Source organism: Hemicordylus capensis, chromosome 16, assembly GCF_027244095.1.
Source record: "Hemicordylus capensis ecotype Gifberg chromosome 16, rHemCap1.1.pri, whole genome shotgun sequence".
In the NCBI taxonomy this organism is placed as follows: Eukaryota; Metazoa; Chordata; class Lepidosauria; order Squamata; family Cordylidae; genus Hemicordylus; species Hemicordylus capensis.
Window position 1 is genome coordinate 8,335,075 of NC_069672.1, and position 15,061 is coordinate 8,350,135.

Below are 15,061 nucleotides of genomic sequence, written 5' to 3' on the forward strand. Positions count from 1 at the left end.
CTTATTGTTGTAAACCGCCCAAAGACTTGCGTTTGGGGCGGTATATAAATATGTTAAATAAATAATAAAGAAAAGAAAAGAAAAAATCCCTGATTGTACAGGCTTGAGTAGAAAACTCCTGAGATTGCTGAAACAAAAAACCTCACAAGAGGCTGGAAAGGAGCATCTTCCTCAAACGGGCTCAGGGGAACCTCAAAGCAGATCACAGACAACACAGCAGGGATACTGGAGAGAGAGAGAGAGAGAGAGAGAGAGAGGGAGAACCAGGGGTGCGTCTGCTCCTTCTCACCATACCTAGCAAGGCGGAAGCTCCACCATCCTCCTGAGAGATCTGGCTGGACGGTGGCCTCTTCCTTGTGTCTGATGGAGACTTCTTGGCCTTGGAGAAATCAGGGGCCGCTTCTGACAGCAGGCCTTGCATCTGCAGGAGAGAGGAGAGGAGATTTCTCAGGGAAGACTCCGAGGAGGGATGAGAAAGGGAATGGTGCAGGAAAAACCCAGAGGAAAGATCTTTATACCGAGTCAGGCTCTTGGTTCATCTCACACAGAATTGTCAACACTGACTGGCAGCAGCTCTCCATGGGTCCAGTCAGGAGTCTTTCCCAGCCCCACCTGGAGATGCTGCCAGGGGTGGAATCTGGGACTCAGGAACATAGGAAGCTTCCACATACTGCGTCAGATTATTGGTCCATCTAGCTCAGTATTGTCTACACAGACTGGCAGCGGCTTCTCCAAGGCTGCAGGCAGGATTCTCTCTCAGCCCTACCTTGGTAATGCTGCCAGGGAGGGAACTTGTAACCTAGATGTTCTTCTCATAGCAGCTCCATCCCCTACTAAGGGGAATATCTTGCAGTGCTCACAGATCAAGTCTCCCATTCATACGCAACCAGGGTGGACCCTGCTTATTTAAGGGGACAAGACATGCCTGCTACCACAAGACCAGCTCTACTTTCTGCATGCAGAGCAGATGCTCTGCCACTAAACTGGGCTATGGCCAGATCCTGAAGAAGGTCCCTGACCCATGAGGGTGCTGAGGTGGGTGGATCATCTCCATGAGCCATTTCCAAGTTCTTGGGCAATTTCTGCCTTGTTTTATGTTATCCTGCCTCATCTTCTCAGCTATTTGCTGAGAAGGTGTTGAGGGCTAGGATGAGGGCTAGGATGAGGGCTAGGATGAGGGCTAAGAGAAGCCACTCTCTCACCTGCTGCTCTTCCGGCTTCTGCTCCTCTGCCCGGCTCAGGAGGAAACCTTCTACCAGAGCCACCGCCTGGGAAGTGGTCTCCGCACCGCATTCTCTGACCCAGCTCTCCATCTCTGCGGGCAGGATGGTCAGGAACTGCTCCAGCACCACCAGGTCTACGATCTGCTTCTTGGTGTGCCTTTCTGGCTTCAGCCACCAGCAGCAAAGCCTGTGGAGTTGGCTGCAAACCTCTCGGGGTCTCTCAGCCTCCTGGTTGCAAAGCTGCCTAAAGCTTTGGTGCTGCACATCTGGGCTGGTGGCGTCCTCTTTGACTCCTCCTAGCATCTTCTGCTCAGCTCTTTCCCAGAATTCCCTGCTGCTCCCTGTCTGGGTGGCCTTGGGTCCTTTTCCTGCTTTTTGACCATCCGAATCTTCCTTTTCTATCTTTAATTCCTGCTCCAAGGCAGTTCTGGAAAATACCTCCATGTTGAGGGATGGAGATTATTGGCACCCAAATTCCACCTCACGGATCTCCTCCCTGTAGGAGAAGAAGAGAAACACTAAGAGTCAAAGAGAAATTAGAAAGACAGTGTGTGGGGCAGGTAAGAGGGGGGCTTCCCTTGCAGGCTACGGAACCAAGCACCCTTCCCTTCATTCTAGCTTCAGTGCCTAGCCACAGTGGCATCCCTCGAGGGATGCGGGGCTGGGGACGAATCAGCAGGGGAGGGGGGCTAACATTGTGATCTCATATACATCATAGGTAAAACACACATACACAAAGATACACACTTCTACACATATGCATGTGTTGTGTGTGTGCCCCCACCCCTGCCACATTTCTTTTTGCCTCTCTCCGCAGCACAAAGGGATGGGAGCGGGATGAGAGAGAAAGGATGCACACTCTGCGCTTCCTCAGAGGCACTCTCTCTACTTGAATGGCAGATGCCAGGTCCGAGCTTCAGTGCTGAGTGGTGTGGCCTCAGTCCCGCCTCACATCCAAACAGGACAAATCAACCCACCTTTCCCAGTTTTGCAAGGAGCACAGCTGTATAGGTGTGGATTCCTGGCACCCACAGAGCCCTGTGGTTGTCTTTGGTGGAATCCAGGAGGGCTTGGCCATTGCCTCCTCCCCCGCAGTCTGAGATGATGATGCCTTTCAGCATCTTCCCAGATCGCTGCTGCCCGATAGAGGTGTCTCCCATAGTCTGGGAAAACACACCAGCGGGGATTCGAACCCGCAACCTCTGGCTTGCTAATCAAGTCATTTCCCGGCTGCGCCATTAGTTGGCTGCAGAGCTTGGTAGCCAGACATCATTTTCCACTAGCCAGTCATACATTCCAGCCCCATCACAAGGAGATCCACGAGATCCCGTCTAGAGAGCACCCTTCCCCTTAGAAGCAGAGCAGGGTTCATCAAAGCTGCGATTGTTGCTTTTGCAAAGCGTGGGATGCAAAACAGGCACGTACCTTGGGATCCTAGTAGTGTGGAATAATTGATGAATAGCTGGACCGACACTCGGACGTCCGTCTCTATACCTTTGATAGGGCTGCAGCTTGCAAATTGCGATGCAAAGCAGAAATCCCGGCTGCGCATGCTCAGCAACCAGAAGACACTAGACTACTTCAGCCACCTAGAGGCAAAACCATCTAAAGCTATGCTGCACTTGGGACTCGTCGTTATATTATATACACTTACAAGCATAAACGTCTCCTGTTTACTTACAAACTTTGCAGTTCTAGACTTGGTGTCACACTGCAGCCGTGGGAAACTGCTTAGCGTTGAGTTCTTGATCTGCCGTGATCAGACACGAAGATTGCTTTTACATTACAAAATACCTTTTAAAACAAACTTTCTACTTTAATGAGGAATTATTTTTTTTAAAGAGCAGATTCTCAGACCTCCAACATTCCCTCTTTCTTGGTTTTAGAGGTATTCTGAAGATAATTACCTAAGTAGTTTGCTTTCATTAAAAAAAAATCCCACAGGCTAGTAATCCCACAATTTATTGTGGCTGGGTGTGCTGGGAGTTGTAGTTCATCAACATCTGGAAGGACGCAGGTTGAGGAAGCCTGATCTAAAGGCACCGTCTACCAGAACTCCTCTTCAAAGGGATCCTTCTGGGAGTTCAGCAGAGTTGCAAAGATTCATTTCCAGGAAGCTCAGCAAAGGCTGGAGGCAGTTCAAGAACTCAGGCGATGCCATTTTCCACGTTTGAAGTGTGACCCCCAAGTCCGGAACTGCAAAGGGCCGCCTGTGTGTTCCTCCCTCAGATCGTGAGAAAACAGGAAACCTTTCCAGGCTTATAGACATCCTGATGCTTTTAAGTGTATGTAACATCACCATGATGGCTCCCAAATGCAGCATGCCTGTAGACTCTAGGTGGCTGAAGTAGTCTAGTGTATTCTGCTCGCTGAGCATGCTCAGGCGGTGGTTCTGCTTTGCAAGCTCCGTTGCTAGCAGAAGGAGGCAGGAACAGGTCTGTGTGTGTCGGTCCCGGAATAAATCCACAAAGCAACCCGGCTTGGACCCCAAGGTACGTGCATGTTTTGCATTTTACTCTTTGCAATAGCAAGCATAACAGTATTTTTTAAAAAAAATAAAAAACTGGCTTTCCTTTGATTAGCACTGCTCTGCTGATAAGGTGCATTGACTCTAGACGTGATTCCCTGGATCCCCTTGTGGTGCGGCTGCAAGGTATTGCTGGCTAGTAAGCAATATCATCTGGCTGCCAACCTCTGGCCATGGGGCTGGCAGCGTAGCTCTTGCTCTGCTCCTTGCCCCACACCACCAGGGGGGCTGGGCGGCCTCCACTGGGCTCAGCTGCAGTGCCCCACCCTGTCCTCCCTTTCCCAAGTATGGATATTTTGCAGAATTAACCATAGCAAGACAGGGCTGAGAAGCTGCTGCCAGTCTGTGAAGACAATCCTGAGCTAGATAGACCAATGTTCTGACTCAATATATGGCAGCTTGCTGTGTTCCTATGTACAAGGTTGCTCAAGAGAAAAAGGGCAAGGGAAAACCAGATATTTTGCCTATAAAACTGTTTTGCATATCAGTTCAGTCAGCGTAAGTAAAAGAGAGGCTACTAATTCAACATTCTCATTAGGTTTTCTTTCCTCTCTCAAGCTCACCACAAGTGTTACACCGCCAGGCAGCATTAAGTTCTCATAGGGGAAGAAAATATCAGCTGTTATCACAAGTGCTTCCTAAGACTGGGATATTGGTCTTGGATAAGCACACCAGAACACCCACACCTGTCCTTGGACTTTGAGGGCTAAATCAAGATGGGGAGGATGGAGTGCTTGGAACCAGCAAAGATGCTCCCAGGTGTGGGAAAGCTGAGGGCAGGGGAGTGAGCAGGGAAGGATGCTGGATTCAGGGCCGCAAGGGAAGACCCCTTTGCCTGCCCCCACACAATCTTTTTAGTTCCTCTTAGACTCTTAGCATTTCTCTCCTTCTCCTTCTACAGGGAGGTTATAAGTTATAAGTTTATTCGGTCTTTGACCAGCAAAACCTACAGGGAGGAGATCCATAAGGTGGAATCTGGGTGCCAAACATCTCCATCCCTCAACATGGAGATATTTCTCAGAGCTGCCTTGGAGCAGGGATTAAAGATAGAAAAGGAAAAGTCGGCTGGACCGGAAGCAGGAAAGTGCCCTGGGGACAGCCAGGCTGGGAACAGCAGGGAATTCTGGGAAAGGGCTGAGCAGAAGATGCTGGGAAGGCACACCAAGAAGCAGATCGTAGACCTGGTGGTGCTGGAGCAGTTCCTGACCATCCTGCCGGCGGAGATGGAGAGCTGGGTCAGGGGATGCGGAGCGGAGACCACTTCCCAGGCGGTGGCTCTGGTAGAAGGTTTCCTCCTGAGCCGGGCAGAGGAGCAGAAGCCAAAAAAGCAGCAGGTGAGAAAGCGGCTTCTCTTAGCGTTTGTGAGTTGCAGAAAGCTGAGAAGATGAGGCAGGAGACCCTAAAACAAGGCAGAAGTTGCCAGAGAACTTGGAAATCACTCCATTCCCACGTTCCATCCCTGGCAGCATCTCCAGGTAGGGCTGAGCAAGACTCCTGCCTGAACCCTTGGTGAGCTGCTGCCACTCAGAGTAGACAATCCTGAACGAGATGGACCAAGGGTCTGACTCGGTAGAAGGCAACTCTCTCTAGGCCTTTCCTGCACTATTTCCTTTCTCATCCCTCTCTCCCTGTCAGTGGCCCTCTGACCCCTGAAATTTATTCATAATAGATTTCCTCCGCTCTGCATGCATTTCTGCTCACTTGGTGTTTCACTTTCTATCCCTCTCCCTTATCCCTTGCATTTCTATCCATGCTCCTCCTTGCTCAAATCTACTCCATCCCCCTCAATCCCCTCTTCATCAACCTTCTTTTTCGTCCAGGGCCTCCACACCCCCTGGGGGCCCCCAAATCCTCTTTAGACTATCCCGGGTGGTATGGTCACTTCTGGCCCGCACTGCACCAGGTGGCCCAATGTGATTTATAACCTGTGCCGGGTGCTTTAGAGAGAAGGGTGGGGGGAGTGGGGAAAGTAAAATGTGGGACGGGAATGTGTGTGTGTAGCAGGATGATGCTTAACTTGCAGTGGGAGGGAGGCCTTCAGCAGGGGAGGGAAGCTCCAAAGGTCTTTAGGTCCAGGCTCCAAAATTACCTGAGTGCACCCCTGCTCCCTGCTCCTGAGAATCTCTTCTTCTGTCTCTTTCAGATGCAAGATCTGCTGTCAGAAGCCGGCCCTGATTTCCCTGAGGCAGAGGAGGCTCCATCAGACACCAGGCAGAGGCTGCCATCCAGCGGGATCGAACAGGAGGGGGATGGAGGTACGGCCTTGCTAGTTAATGAGAGATGGGGTGGACTCCCCCTTCTTCTCCCTCTCTCTCAAATATCCCTGCTGTCTGTGGTCTGCTTTTGATGTTCCCCTAAGTCCCTCTGGGGAAGGTGCTCCCTTCCAGCCTCTTCTGAAGTTTTGGAAATATTCTGTTTCAGGCATCATCTACTAAGCCTATACATTCAGAGTCACTTTTTCTTTCATAGCGCTTAATTATAAAAGCGTACATAAAAACAAGATATGTGTCAAGGATGAATGATCATTTGAAACAGTCACATCTCCCACCTTACAGCTTTCCTGCTAAATGATCCCTCTGCCACACCTTACAGTTCTACTGTGTTGTCACCCATCCTAAAGCAAACCATGGCAGGCCCTGCTTAGCAACACAGACAGTTCATACACACTACTGAAAGACCAGCTCTACTCTACACCCATCTTTACTTTGGAAAAACCAGGAAGGGGTGTGTCCAAAAAACCTCCCCTGGAAGGCCTTTCCTTGCCCCATTCCTCTTTTAACCTCTTGCCCCTCTGCCTTTCTGATAGACTTGATGGAGGGAGAGCCTCTGAAATCCTTGCCCTGAGTTTATGCTCCCTTGATTCTTTGGGGGGTAGACCCTCTTCTCCAGCCTCTCCTGCAGTTTAAAAGTATAATGCATGGAGAGAGTTCTTGACATTATATCTGCATTTTGAATTCTGCAAAAAGCCAACATGAAAAGGATTTTTAAATTCTACATGTTTCTTTCTCTCGTTCATTCTCCTCCACCTTCCCATCACTTTGGTGTCTTTGGCAGATGCTGGAATGAGACTGCCCAGGTGTCCTCATCCATCTCTTCTTTCCAGGGGAGCGGAAGAAGCTTCAGGAGGACGGAATCAGGTAGGGGAGGGGTTGTTGGGGGAGGAGGAGTTAAGATGGGACTGAAGACTTCTATTCCCTGGTCATCTCTCCAGCCCTGGAAGACGCTCCCTTTCCTGGGGCATCTTTCAAAGCTGCTGGCTAGTAGGCCTTGAAGTTGTCACCAGCTAGGAAGACCTGAGTCTGGCTAACTCAGCAAGAAGGTACCTTTTGAAAGGGTTAGCTCTGCAGTCCAAGCAGGGGGACAGCATCAGTGCCTCTGAATCTCGAGAGAGCATCTTTCCCAGTGGCTTTGGCCGGGATCTCCACAGTGTGTTTTTGGTGAGTGTGGCGTACTGGTGTGTGGAAATGTTCCTTTCCAGGTTAATGATTAATCTCCCTGACCAGGCTAAACCAGTTTACAGCTTCTGCATCAGTTACCTAGTTCATGAGGGACTCCTATCAGCTGGGTCATTCATCTGAGAAGCGGCTTGGCTGTTAAAAATCTTTAATTTTCCAAAACCCAGAAAGAAAAAGAAAATATTCTAGTCAACCCTGAGGTTCTGGTAGGTTACTGCTGCCATCAGGTCTCTCCTACAGGTGACTCTGAATGAGAATTGGAGTGATCAGAGATCCCTGTTCCCCTTTTCCTCCTTGCTAACAAGCAAGTGTATAAATCCATTGTTCTCCCAGGCGTCTGCCTTAACGTGGAGTTAATTGTTAATTTGGCCAAGCTCTCATTGAGAGTTTTACACCATAGAAATCCCCCTCCCGCCCCCGCTTTCTCCCGCGCGGCTAATAACCTACCCTTGGAGGCTTGTAAAAAGTAAAGAACAGAGAAAAAGACTTTTTATTAAAATTACTACAGACTAGTTCCATCTAAGGCTTTTAGGGTTTAAATACTTAGTGGGTTACAAGAATATTTCAATACGCCTTGCTGGCTGTAAGGCGGCACACTTTGAAATCTTAGTTACTCAGTTGCAAAGAACAGATATTTAGGACAATGTGCACACACGCACAGTGCACATAAATGAAGAAATATAAATTCCTGATGCAAAGTCTGACTAAACAACCTGTTTCCTGTGCTGAATTCCCAAAGCCCTGGCTTCCTGTCCTTGAACTCACCAAATCCAGATGAGAATCAAGCCTCCTACAATCCTGTCTCACAAGGATCTACGGTCATCCTGCTGTAGCAAGCTCCACTGCTGCATGTCTCTCTCCATGCTCCAAGCAGAAATTTCCTTTCTTCTTCTCGGAAATCCCAGCAACAGCTCTCTAGTTCCCACCCACCTGTTGTACTGATTCATTGAGTCCTGGAGTTCACCAGCCTGTCAGTCAAGACAAGGGTTCACTTCCTGTTAACTTCTTAGAGCGTGGGGAGGCTGGTCACTACAGTAAGAATCTGAGACCACTTGAGACAGAGCACCATTCCCTCCCCCTTACCATTTTTTGCTGCGTAAACCATTTTTTAACCGTTTTGTTGAAAAACAGCACTATATATAATATATAACCAATGAACCTGCAGGGGAACATCCTCCACCCGTCTCACACCCCCGAAAGACAAAATTTGTGATTTGCGAGGTATCCAGTGTTCCCTTCTTCTTTCATGGCTAGGTGACCTTTGAGGATGTGGCTGTGCATTTCACAGAGGAAGAATGGGCCCTGCTGGATCCGGCCCAAAGAGCCCTGCACAGAGAAGTCATGGAGGAGAACGCTGCGAATCTGGCCTCTCTGGGTAAGACTCCCAATTTTTTTAAAAAAAAATTCCCAGGAAGGGGAGAGTCAAACAGAGAGATCGGCCCGGTTTTCTCAGCTGCTGAGAATGTGGAGGAAATATTGCCCAGGTCTTGAGTTTGATCTGCCTATGGGCTAGAGAGCCAGTGTGATAGAGGATGCTTGTTCACATGGCTGGGCTTGGCTTAGGAGAAGCCTCCTTCCCTAAACTGAGAGGTGAGTGCTCTTCTCTTTGCCGGCCAGCCACAGCTGAAGACCAAGGTCAGAGTGGGAGGAAGTGATCCTGTGGGCATCACCAGCAGCTGGACAGGACAGGTTTATGCCTGAACTCCTTCAACAGCTGGATGCAGCTGTGAGACAGGACAAACCTGCCCCCGTAAGTCTGCTCGTGCAAAAGAGGCTAGTAGTTGGCATCAAACTAGAACCTGGAAGATCTGTGTTCAGGTACCCACTCAGTAAGCAAGGCGGCTCGTTGGATGGCTTTGAGCCATGCGTCTCTGACCTCACTTATCAGATTGTTGTAGGGCTAGAAGGGGAAGATGGATGGGATATTGATGCATTACGGCAAACTCATCCCTGAGGAGGCTCTCTCTGACTGACCGTGAAGATATGAGGGGGCCTCGGATGGGAACAGGATCTAGGGCCATCTCACTGGGCACATGTGGCCGCTACGCATATCCTGCCCCAACCACAGTGACCACTAGCCAGGGATCATGGAAGTGAGCTTTTCACCACAACCCCAAGATCTCACCAGCCCCCAGTGTGAAACTTTGCCATGAGTTATGTGAACACTTTTTCTTGAGAAGAAATCCAAGGTTTCTTTTGCATTTAAAAAAAAAACCTTGATAGACCTCTCGCTGCAGCCCCAGGGCAGCCTTACAACACATGGGGAGCATGTTATCATTTCCCCCTGTAAGTTATCTACTCCCAGGAACATGTAGTTAAGGAAGCACCATCCCTTGACATCACTTCACTCATTTCTAGGAGAAGAGGAGGCATAACCTCCGTGTACCCCCACCTAGAGTAATACTTAGCATTTGTATTGCACAATGGTTCCCCACCTGGGGGCCTCCAGAAGTTTCCGAACTACAATTCCCACCAGCCCCAGTTCCAGTGTATTGTGGCTGGGGGTGATGGGAGTTGTAGTTGAGCAAAATCCGGATGCTCCTATGTTGGGAAGCCGGGTATAGTGCTTTCAAGGGTGCAAAGCCCTCTTGGGGATGAGTTTACTGTCATCCACACAGCAATCCTGTAAGGTCAGAGGGCATGATTCTCCCCGTCTTTCAGATGTGGTGATTGAGGCTAAAAAGAAGCCGCTTCCCTCTGTACCTTCTTTTCCTTTCCTTTGTGGTGGGGGTGGTATCTCCCTTCTTGTTTGGTTTCAGTGGTCCTAAGGCACAGTCATATAGCCCATCTAGAAAGCTGGCCTCTTTATCACGACCTGAATGTGATTTTATCCAGGCTAAGGGAGAGTGATTAAAATCACCCATGGTTACAACTCTGTCTCACTTTGATGCCTCCCTGATTTCTTTCTTCAGCTTCAGGACTCAGATGGTTTAAAGCAAAGAGATTCAGCAGGAGTGGAGAACTAAATAAACACCACAAAACCCACACTGGGGAGAAACCGCAGGAGAGAAACCATAGAACGCATACTGTGGATAAACCACATAAATGCTTGGAGTGCGGAAAGAGCTTCAGCCAGAGTGGACAGCTTAATGCACACCATAGAACTCACACTGGGGAGAAACCATATCAATGCTCCGAGTGTGGAAAGAGCTTCAGCACAAGTGGAAATCTGAATAAACATCATAGAACCCACACTGGGGAGAAACCATATGAATGCTTGGAGTGTGGAAGGAGCTTCAGCCAGAGGGGAGATCTTACTATACACCATAGAACCCACACAGGGGAGAAACCACATAAATGCTTGGAGTGTGGGAAGAGCTTCAGCCAGAGTGGATATCTTACTATACACTATAGAACCCACACTGGGGAGAAACCACATACATGCTTGGTGTGCGGAAAGAGCTTCAGCACACGGGGCAATCTCACATTACACCTCAGGACCCACACTGGGGAGAAACCCCATAAATGCTTGGAGTGTGGAAAGAGCTTCAGCACAAGTGGACAGCTTACTTTACACCGTAGGACACACTCTGGGGAAAAACTACATAAATGCTTGGAGTGCGGAAAGAGCTTTTGCACGAGTGGACAGCTTAATGAACACCATCAAACTCACACTGTTGAGAAACCACATAAATGGTTGGAGAGTGGAAAGAGCTTCAGCAGGAGTGGACAACTTGCTAGACATCAGAGAATCCACACTGGGGAGAAACCATATAAATGCTTGGAGTGTGGAAAAAGCTTCAGTCAGAGTGGACAGCTTAATGAACACCATAGAACTCACACTGGGGAGAAACCATATCAGTGCTTCGAGTGTGGAAAGAGCTTCAGCACAAGTGGGCATCTTATTACACACCATAGAACCCACACTGGGGAGAAGCCATATCAATGCTTGGAGTGTGGAAAGAGCTTCAGCCAGAGTGGAGATCTTACTACACACCATAGAACCCACACTGGGGAGAAACCACATAAATGCTTGGAGTGTGGAAAGAGCTTCAGCCAGAGTGGAGATCTTACGAGACACCATAGAACCCACACCGGAGAGAAACCATACAAGTGCTTAGAGTGTGGAAAGAGCTTCAGCCGGAATGGACACCTTACTATACACCATAGAAAACACACTGGGGAGAAACCATATCAATGCTTAGAGTGTGGAAAGAGCTTCAGCCAGAGTAGACAGCTTAATGAACACCATAGAACTCACACTGGGGAGCCACCACATGAAACTTGGAGTGTGAAAAGAGTTTCAGGAGCAAATCAAACCTTACCATAGATGTCTGAACTCATACAGGGTAAAAAGCACACGCATGAAACTGCAGAGAAACCTGATAATCTTCCTCACTCTGTGAAATATAAAACCTTGTGAAATTACATTTTCTGATCTGACTTGCTTTTACCCTTCTTACCTTCTGCGGGATTTGGTAACCAATTTCCATACTTTGGTTCTGTGTTATGAAGAAGTGTGCCTAATTGGTTCCAACTGATTCATGACTGTTTCACAGCACTTTCTTTTCATTGATTCTGAATACATTTCTGTGTCGGTCGGTATAGACAATACTGAGCTGGATGGATCAATTTTTTACCTAAGTGTGGTAGCTTCATATGTTCATCCAGAGCACCCACAGCTCAGTGGGAGAGCACTTGCTTTGCATGCAGATGGCTGCAGGTTCAAGCCCTGGCAGCATCGCCAGCTGCCGGGAAAGATGCCTGCCAATAATCTTGGATAATCGCTGAACAATTTTTCCCCTCCTGCAGATGTTGGCTAAAACTTCCATCGTCCCTGACCGGTGTTCCCGCTGACGGATTCCCAGATGTTGTTGATGAGAACTTCCATAATCCCCAAGCAAAGGCTATTGCAGCTGGGGAATCTGGGAGTTGTAGTCAAGAACATCTGGGAATCCCTGTTAGAGGGACCACTGTCCCTGACTATTGGCTGCTGTGGCTGGGAATTATGGGAGTTGTCCAGAAACAGCTGGAGGGCTCAGGACAGCAGGCCTGTCCTAGAGCAAAGCACAAGAGCAGGCGCTCTGCCACGGAGCTAAGTAAGACCTCATCCTTAGGAACATAGGAGATGGGTGTTTGCATTCTTTTTCAGCGCACACACCACACATAATCACATTATTTCAACCCTTTATATCACATAAGGCAGGGATTCTCAACATTGGGTCCCCAGATGTAATTGGACTTCAACTCCCATAATCCCCAGCCAAAGGCCACTGGGGCAGGGGATTAAGGGAGTTGAAGCCCAAGAACATCTGGAGACCCAGCGTTGAGAACCCCTGACATAAGGGGGCTTCTGTGCTTTTAAGTCATGCATTCTTATATATCAGTTTGGGTCGGATTTTTTTAGATTGTAAGCCCTTTGGGGACAGGGATCCATCTTATTTCTTTGTTATTTCTCTGTGTCAACAGTCCTGAGCCATTTCTGGGAGGGCGGTATAGAATTCGAATTAATAATAATAATAATTAATAATCTGTTTGAACTTTATACAGGCTTGTAGCTGTTCTTTTGAAAATTGCTGTACCACAGGCCTGCACAACATCTGGCCCGCGGGCCGTATCTGGCCCGGAAGGCCTTTTTCCTTGGCCCATGGGGCCATTGCGCCTGCCGCGAACCTCCGTGTGTGTTTGTTAGTTAATTCCAATTCCAGCCACCGCACGGCCAAGGGGATGGCTGCCGGGTGTGTGAGTGTGAGAGAGCCAGTAGTCCTCCTAAACCAGGGCTGCTCAACTTTGGCCCTCCTGCAGATGTTGGCCTACAATTCCCATAATCCCTGGCTATCGGCCACTGTGACTGGGAATTATGGGAGTTGTAGTTCAAAAACATCTGGCGGGGCCTAAGTTGAGCAGGCCTGTTCTAAACACACACCCCGCCCCGGTGGTGTGGCAACGGCTACTAGAATGATGCCTACCGTTTGGCCCGACCTCTCTTCCCAACTGCGAGGCGTGCCTGCACAGTTAAGAAATCATTGCAAGCCCGTGACGTCTCTCTCAAGCCATTCTCTTTCATCCATTCTCTCTCTCTCTCAAGCCAAGCCTGCCCCATCCTTTCCCTCTTTCTTTCCCCATCTCCCTTCTCTCTTTTCCTCCCATAAAAGCCTATGTGGTGAAGGGTCAAAGTGTAATCTTATTAAAAATTAAGAGAAAAGCTTTTCTAATTTTTTTTCCCCTTACAGGTGCTCCATGTTAATTGTGATGATTTGGCAGAGGTGGAAAGGAAGGACAATGCATTTTATTATGTATTTTGTACAGATTGTACTGTATCTATTTTATTAGAATGAATTTTAATTTAATTTTATTTTATTTAATCTTGGCCTGCCATAACTTAAAGTTAAATTTTGATTAAATTCATTTTAATTAATTTCATTTGATTGATTGATATTAAGTGTTACTTTAATAACCAGCACCCTAAAAATTGACCTTGGCCCCCATGAGCCAAGTCACGGTCCGTCTCGCCCCACCAGGTCATTTGAGTTGTGCACTGCTCCTGTACCAGGTGTGTGCAGAGATAATTCTCCACAGGAGGGAGGAAGATCGAGTTGGCTTTAGGTCAGATACCTGCTCCGATACATTGGGCACTGGCACATGAGTGCAAATTACTTACAGTAAGATGGCTTATTTTCTAACAAAGCGCAGGAACACAGAAGGGCCATTTCCTCCTTATCGTTGGCCGTTAGGTAACGGTCAAATGATGATGAGATCATAGAATCCAAATATACAAGAAATTTAAGCCAGCGACGTAAGCCAGAAATTAATCAAACTTTATTACAGCTTACCATTTGTTGAATACTTTTTTTATTAAAATATTTATATTGTTTTGTTGGTTTTTTTGTACACAAGGCAATATTGATCAGTACTTAATCCTTCTAAATTGACTTTCTAATCAAGATGGGTGGTATCTTGTACTTAGTTGTGGCCTATCAAAACTTAATAACTATCTCAAAGCATCCTCTTGGGAAGGAAGGACCAGAGGCACTCTTACTCCTGTCCTGGGTGGTCTGGTCTTGTCCATAGCTTTGGGCTTTACATCCAGCTATAGTCTTTGATTTCTTCTTTTTAGTTTTTCCTTAGCTCTAAGCTCTATAATTTTGTGATTTTTTCATTTGATTTTCATTGAACCGCCTCTATTTTTGAGTTCTCTCCTTTGTGTTGCTGAGACTGGTTTACAGATTGATTCAACATATTTGGTGAGATGCCTACTGTATTCTTTAATATGTTTAGACTATTAAGATGAGCTCCTCCAGTTTCTTTTCTGTTTGTAACGCAAATAAAACGTTAATTTGAATCCTGGAGTTTGTGCTTGACTTTCTGGGCAGTGCGCAGAACAGCTGGTCAGGAACCAATAAACCCATAGCTAAATCGGGCTACTGGGGAGAAATATTAAAAAATTCACAACAGGTGCCTTATACTGAGTCAGACACTTGGTCCATCTAGCTTAGTATTGCCTACACTGACTGGCAGCAGCTCCCCAGGGTTTCAGACAGGCATCTTGGATGGCTTTAAGAGAGGTTTGGATAACTTCATGGAGGAGAGGTCTATCAATGGCTACTAGTCAGAGGGCTATAGGCCACCTCCAGCCTCAAAGGCTGGATGCCTCTGAGTATCAGTTGCAGGGGAGTAACAGCAGGAGAGAGGGCATGCCCTCAACTCCTGCCTGTAGGCTTCCAGCAGCATCTGGTGGGCCACTGTGGGAAACAGGATGCTGGACGAGATGGGCCTCCTTGGGCCTGATCCAGCAGGGCTGTTCTTGTATTCTAAGGCATTCTCAACCCCATAGCCCAAGCCATTAAGGGCTTTGTAGGTAATAACCAGCACTTTGTATTTCACCCGGAAACATCAGCAGATGTTGGCCTACAACT

The 15,061-nt window shown here is 47.9% G+C and overlaps 2 protein-coding genes across 3 annotated transcripts in view; one reads left to right on the forward strand and one right to left on the reverse strand.

Moving 5' to 3' along the window:
* LOC128338529 (zinc finger protein 154-like) overlaps positions 1 to 15,061 on the reverse strand; it is a 117,951-nt gene that overhangs the window by 4,973 nt on the left and 97,917 nt on the right. The window contains exons 1-3 of one of the 2 annotated variants that reach the window (XM_053281121.1): positions 2,649 to 2,777; positions 1,203 to 1,719; positions 295 to 421 (exon numbers count right to left, since the gene is read on the reverse strand). In XM_053281121.1, the coding sequence (XP_053137096.1) occupies positions 295 to 421; positions 1,203 to 1,667 (592 nt within the window). In that variant the 5' untranslated portion in view covers positions 1,668 to 1,719; positions 2,649 to 2,777. Of the gene's footprint in view, positions 1 to 294; positions 422 to 1,202; positions 1,720 to 2,648; positions 2,778 to 15,061 lie in introns of those variants that run through there. The other variant, XM_053281120.1, reaches the window with a different exon arrangement.
* LOC128338634 (zinc finger protein 420-like) overlaps positions 3,586 to 15,061 on the forward strand; it is a 29,145-nt gene continuing 17,669 nt past the window's right edge. The window contains exons 1-6 of the mRNA XM_053281354.1: positions 3,586 to 3,715; positions 4,652 to 5,084; positions 5,894 to 6,005; positions 6,805 to 6,887; positions 8,460 to 8,580; positions 10,118 to 11,465. Coding sequence (XP_053137329.1) covers positions 4,755 to 5,084; positions 5,894 to 6,005; positions 6,805 to 6,887; positions 8,460 to 8,580; positions 10,118 to 11,465 — 1,994 coding nt within the window. The 5' untranslated portion in view covers positions 3,586 to 3,715; positions 4,652 to 4,754. The remainder of the gene's footprint in view (positions 3,716 to 4,651; positions 5,085 to 5,893; positions 6,006 to 6,804; positions 6,888 to 8,459; positions 8,581 to 10,117; positions 11,466 to 15,061) is intronic.